This window comes from Pollachius pollachius (genome assembly GCF_949987615.1).
Source record: "Pollachius pollachius genome assembly, chromosome: 3".
Taxonomy (NCBI): domain Eukaryota; kingdom Metazoa; phylum Chordata; class Actinopteri; order Gadiformes; family Gadidae; genus Pollachius; species Pollachius pollachius.
Window position 1 is genome coordinate 45,131,790 of NC_136936.1, and position 6,000 is coordinate 45,137,789.

General features: G+C 45.2%; 1 protein-coding gene across 2 annotated transcripts; it reads right to left on the reverse strand.

Annotated features, from left to right (window-relative positions):
* Positions 1-491: 491 nt before the first annotated feature.
* ska3 (spindle and kinetochore associated complex subunit 3) lies at positions 492-5,140 on the reverse strand. 2 transcript variants are annotated; one of them, XM_079734021.1, is made up of 11 exons: positions 5,014-5,140; positions 4,774-4,841; positions 4,457-4,622; positions 4,015-4,234; positions 3,396-3,689; positions 2,711-2,944; positions 2,303-2,390; positions 1,847-2,002; positions 1,267-1,346; positions 1,043-1,176; positions 492-773 (listed from the first exon to the last, which is right to left on the reverse strand). In XM_079734021.1, the coding sequence occupies exons 1-11, from the start codon at positions 5,123-5,125 to the stop codon at positions 616-618; spliced, it is 1,710 nt and encodes a 569-aa protein (XP_079590147.1). In that variant the 5' UTR covers positions 5,126-5,140; the 3' UTR covers positions 492-615. The 2 variants fall into 2 exon arrangements, with proteins under 2 accessions (XP_079590147.1, XP_079590148.1); XM_079734022.1 differs by having other exon boundaries at positions 614-773; positions 1,020-1,176.
* Between the last annotated feature and the right edge of the window lie 860 nt (positions 5,141-6,000).

Below are 6,000 nucleotides of genomic sequence, written 5' to 3' on the forward strand. Positions count from 1 at the left end.
TTTCTACAGCAAACATGAATAAATGGGCTTAGTAAATCACTTATATTGTATCCTTAATCATTATGGATAAAAAATGAGCTCGCATTTGTTATCCATAATGATTATAGATCAGATTTGTAATCATGGATTACAAAATGTGATTGCATTAAATCTGATGTGTTATGACACCGTATATCTTCACTTTGTACCAAATATCAGGCCGAAATCAGATAAACATTAGGAAAGTTTTTTTCTTAAAGCTGTACTATTAGATCAGGTTCAGCATCTCTGCTGAAGACACCATGAACCTGATGTGCTGCTATATCTGTGTTTTAAAAGTGGCCTTTATAGCCATATAGGTCTACGGTTTTGACTTGACATCCTGCTTAGTAGAGCATCCAAAAGAATGGAGTAACAGACACTTTCTTCCCATTATAGATCATTTATTATACCAAGACAAAATAAAATACACAAGTTCAGTAAGCTATTTGCATGGCACTAGGCATATTGCTTTACTCATAGGTCTCTTTATTTTTCTGAAATTTTAATTGACTTAATATTTGTGATTCTTCTGAAAAAAGTAAGCAAACTTTTGGGTGACGTAAGAAAATATCTCTTCTTCTATGGTGTGAGGTCTCAATGCTTGGGGAGGAGCTTGTACACTGAGCCTCTGCCCACTCTCTGTACATGCTTTAGCCGGTGAAGCTCCTCCAGACACAGGAGGTAGGTTGGAGCCATGGTGCCCACCCCTGTAAAGCTCTTCAGTTCTTCAATCTGGAACTGCAGCACTTCGCCTGTAGAGGGCACACAAACACAGCACGACATGGATAAGATATTTTATAGAATTTGATTTGAATATAGAAAGTCAAGGAGATCTGAATTTAAATAAAAAGGGGCTACTTCTAGACTCAGTCTAGAAGTAGAAGTAGAATCAGTCGCTTTGGATAAAAGTATCTGCTAAATGCTCTTACAAATTAAATCCTGAAGGTACCACACCCCACAATGATTAGTCCAGCCCTAAAATAAAGGTTGCTTCTAACCAGTGGAAGGTGATGGGATGTACCTTGTTGGTGCTTGGCAGCGGCTGCGGTGTTGATCTTGTGGATGAAGTCGTTGAGGCTCCTGAGGGACATCTGTCTCAGGTAGTTAGGGAGAAGATGGAACTCAGAGTTGCCCACAGGGGCGAGCAACACAGCTCTGAAGGGGGAATGGATTGTTCACATTCATTACTAATCCCAAAGTAATTAGTTTATCACAATATTAGGGGTCATAGGGTCATATATCTACCCGTTTTCTTTCCCCAGCCCTCTGGGAGTCGGCATGATGACGGCGGTGTTCTTCTCCTTTAGCTCAGCGAGTGACACCAGCTAGCAAACAAACCGGCTAGGTTAGCATGGCAGGCATCTTGTGGATAACATGAGACTGCCCATCCTGTCTGAGGGCTTTTTGTTTTTACACCTATAGTTCAGTTGATCTGGTTTGAACAAGTGTTCTTTGGTCATGTGCGTTCGTGCTTACACGTCGTTATTTAAAAGCCACCAGTGAAAAAACTGTGCATACATTAGTGGTTACATTCATTATATAATCATCTTTATGTAATACATTGGTTTAAAATAAGCAGTAGCAATATAAGTAATACTGCTCCATTTAGTAGTATCAGATCTAGTCGTGGTGGGAGTAAAACTGTCCCATTCAGCAGGATTAAGAATGGCGTTACATTGAGTAGGAACATATACATGGGTTTGTGTTCACAAATAAAACAATAGACACAGGATATTTATACGTGTATATATTCACTTAGGATAACGTAAATATATATGTTGACAAATGATAAAGTATACATGGGTATATTTGCTGGGTGACCTACTTTACAGATGTCCTGGGTGATGGAGCTGAGGTCAGGCATCTCAGGGGTGGAGGGATCCTGGTAGTCCAGCCTGACACGGGGGGTCCGCAGGTTGAACTCCTGGGTGGGGCCGTCCACATCCAGGGTGCTGGGGTCCCCAGACTCACAGGCCCTTCCCTACAGGGCAGACAGGGGGTGCAGTTTTAACCGGTGCTGTCCTTTATTTTCACAGAGCAGCACACAATGTCCCTCTTCTCAGCCTCTTTCGTGCAGACGCACAACGCCACTTTGGCTCCTGAACGTCTGATATATAGAGCATGGTAAACCGTGCTGCACCTTCAAGAAACCGAAGGCAAGATTTCATTGGTTGTCCGCATCGCCACTCCCTGGCCAGCCCTGTCCCTGTAGCTATCTGGTTCTGGGTTAGTTCCAGCTGGTCCAGGTTTGTTCGTGTACCAGGGCTGTCTGGGTCCATACCTGGATCAGAGTGTTGCAGAACACAGACTCCATTTTGGGCATCTCAAATGTGAGTTTCACCATCTGGGGCTGCTTTTGGTTTGATGATCTGTGCAGAAATGTAATAAAAGCAGGAGTTAAGCAGGGAGGAAGACAGGAGGACAGCAAGTAACTCTTTGAATCACATGCACTCTCCCAACCTCTCTACATCACATGCACACTCTATACATCATGTGCAGTCTATACATCAGCCTCTCCCAGGCGTTCCACATCACACGGACCCTCTCCAGATAACATGCACTCACTCCATGCTCTCTTCATCACATGCACAATCAATCACACACATCTCTACATGCGGGCCACTTTCCCCGGCTCTCTACGCATCATGTGCACCCTCTCAACGTCACGGGCACCCTGTCCCAGTCTCACCTTGTAGCCATCCGGTGGAGGTCCATGGTGAAGTCGTTGTTGAGGCACAGCGTGTGCTCCACAAGGCCAAAGTCCTTCATCTGTGGAGTGCGTAGCTCCTCCTCCTCCTCCTCCTCCTCCTCCATGTGCAGCTCACGCCTGGGTGTCAGTGGCACGCCGGGGGAGAGGGGCGGGGTGAGAGACGACTGCGGTGTCGGTAAACTCAGTGCTGGCATAGGCGGGGCCTCATGAAACCTGTGGGAAGGGATGATGTAGGAAATTCTGTCCACAATTATCCCAGCCAAACTACATACATCCCGCTTTTATTTAAATGTGGGATAACATAAATTCGGTTGCAATACTTTAATCTACAAAGATTTGAAAAAAAAAACTTCACTACATGAGATCACATTTCAAATGAAAATCGAGTCATAACTGGAGCTCGTTATCATCCGATTCTGAATATGCCATTTTCAGCGCAGCACTTAGATGCTTTATTTTCAGTTTTAGACTGTATTTGAACCGGCGTGGTGTTCTAGATTTGCCCTCTGGTGCGTGTGCATTTGGGGTTGGAAGCACTATACTGCCCTCTTGTGTACACGTTAATGTGATGTGGAAGCACGAAGGCAGGCAGCTCTGCGAACGAGAGGTGCCTCATCTCAAACGCGATGAAGGCAGGATTCTGCATTCAATTTCCACACCCTACCCCATAGCCCCGATGCGCTGAAGGTCTGCATCCGACAGGCCGAAGTCCGACAGCTGTGGCGTACGCATCTGGGAGGTAGTGGGGGGCGGGTCCACGGTGGCCACAGGGTCACTGTCGGGCTGTAGCGTGCACTCAGGGATGCCAAAGTCCTCCATCGGTGGCACGGGCAGCACCTCTTTCTCCATGCGCAACAAACACTTGGGCGTCATCAGCAAGGTGGGGGCGAGGGGCGTGGCCAGAGGAGACTGCAGCGGTGGGAAACTCAGCACTGGCATGTCCAGAGATTTAGGACATCTGCGGGTGGGGACGGTGGGAGAAATTAGAGCTATGATCAGCCAAAATGATCCCGGTTCACAGTTTTACTGCTTAATGTTGAAATATGTCTGATTGTCGGGATAGCAGTCTGTGTTGAACACTTGTCCATTAACTAACAATTGGAGATTATTCTGCTGCTCACCATGATGCAAAAAAACTATTTTTCAGAGGAGCCCCTTACATTGTTTCCTATGCTGGTCTAGACGGACGGTACTCATTAGTAATGGACATTAGTGGCGGGGTTACGGTAGTAAGAATGTTTTACAGAGACAGGGAGTGAAAACGGTTAGCATCTGGCTCGTACCTGTGGGCCAAGCTGAGCATGCCCTTCAGGGCAAGCTCCGACAGGCCGAAGTCAGCCAGTTTTGGCGTGCGCAGCGGGTCACCGATGGGGGGCTGGGTTGACTGAGGGGTGGAGGGAAGGTGTGGGTCCTTCCTCTCTGTGGCTCCATCCTCCTCCTTTACAGACGCCGACTCCTCTTTCAACCCGAGGTCGGCGGACTCTGGAAGGTGACCCTTTACCTCTTTGGGTGGAGAAGAACATATAAAGGTGGTTTTGTTTATTGTGGAACTCTCCAGCTGATCTTTGGGCCTGTTGCAATTTTGGTTGCTCCGATAGATGAGATCAAACCTTTTTCGTCACTGAAGGGAAACATTGTTTGGTGAGCAGAGAGAAGAGAAGAGAAAGTGAGGCAGACAGGCAGAGAGATGAAAGGAACATCTATGATACGAGTCTAGTTTCTTACGAGTGTGTGTTTTAGGTGGGGCTTGGTAGCCGTATGTCTCATAGTGTCCCTCCACCGTGTTGATATCGTTAGAGATCCGTCGCTGCAGCACACCGCACGCCGCCAAGTATCTCTTCACCTCCTCCTCCCGGGTTAGCTGCTGCTCCAGCCGGACACGGATCTCTTTCTGGTTCACAAATCTTAAATTTGTATCTTGTTTACATTTATACTGCATTGATATTTCTAAATTATAATATATTCATAAATAACTATACGATATATTTTAACATTTCCTGCAGTGTTATATTAAAGTAATGTGCCTAATCAGTGAATCTTACCTTGAGGTCAGCCAATTCGTTGCAAAGAGTGTGATAGGCTCCCATCCCTCTTTCAGTCACAGACTCATCTGACAGATAAATAAAAGAAATACATATTGATGTTCCGTCACGAATTCTTATCAAGCTACGAGACTATGCAAGTCTTGTCCATGTACTTGACTTTACTTGTGTTGCCCATGATGAAACACTGAGGTTTCTCAACAACATAAGACATAGGTTTTTATCAAGAGTGTGACTGACCATCACCGTGATCATCGCGGGTCTTGTAGGCAACCTGTAGGCTCTCCGTCTCGGTCTCCAGGGTAACGGCGAGGCGCCGCAAACTGGAGAAGAACTGCGACGTTGGGTCCATATTTTCAACACTTTCCTCTCAAAGCTACAGTCTACAGTCTAAACATTTTACGCGCCACAAGAAATACAAAACAGGGACTTTTTCGAATAGTTTTTGCGGTGGTCGAAAACAGAGTGCGAAGTGTATATCGCCCCCTAGAGAATCGGAGTAATCGGAGTATTCTTGTTCTTAATTTTGATTCGGATAACATCCAACTAAAAGGGAAATACCGCCACCTGCTGGGATAACCTGGGATTCATATCACCCCTGTAAAACAATACCAAAAGAGTTACAACTTTATGACTAGAGCAGATTAAAGCAGATTACTTTGCATAAATGTCTTTCGGATTGTGATTTCTCTCCCCCTTAACGTCCATCTTTTGCAGATGAATGCTCCTCTATCAGGAGGAGAAGGGGAGGATAGCATCATGCTACAGTATGCTCCTATATCAGGAGGAGGTGAAGGAACATGTTATCAGGTAGTGGTTAATCAGGAGAGAGTATAAATAGTGAGGAATCATGAAGGTCATTGCACACCTGCAAAGAAAGCCACTGAGGTAAGACACACAAACACACAATCAAACTAAAACCATACCTACTTTAGTTTGTACAGTTCATGTCATTTATAGCATTACAATTCGAATGGAGCATCAAATCAACCACCATCCGACTCAGTAATAGTTCTTTCCGAAGGCAATCCGATTGCTGAACAGCTGTCACAAACAAATGTGCATATATTGTGTATTTAATGTATACATATGAGTGCATTGTGTACATAGTCCATGTAGATCCATAGGGTTTTTGTCTTTTTCTGTGGATGATGTGTCCTTTGTGTTAAGGCAGGGAGAGGCCAAAGTATTTGATTGTGTCTTTAAAACACGTCACAATACAGTTAA

Bases quoted from the DNA above. Each gene is read 5' to 3' on its own strand.
- ska3 (XM_079734021.1), bottom strand. From the start codon at position 5,125: ATGGACCCAACGTCGCAGTTCTTCTCCAGTTTGCGGCGCCTCGCCGTT. The intron at 3,690-4,014 runs GTACGAGCCAGA...CCCCACCCGCAG, and splicing joins ATGCTCAGCTTGGCCCACAG to ATGTCCTAAATCTCTGGACA. The intron at 774-1,042 runs GTACATCCCATC...TGCCCTCTACAG, and splicing joins CGCTGCCAAGCACCAACAAG to GCGAAGTGCTGCAGTTCCAG.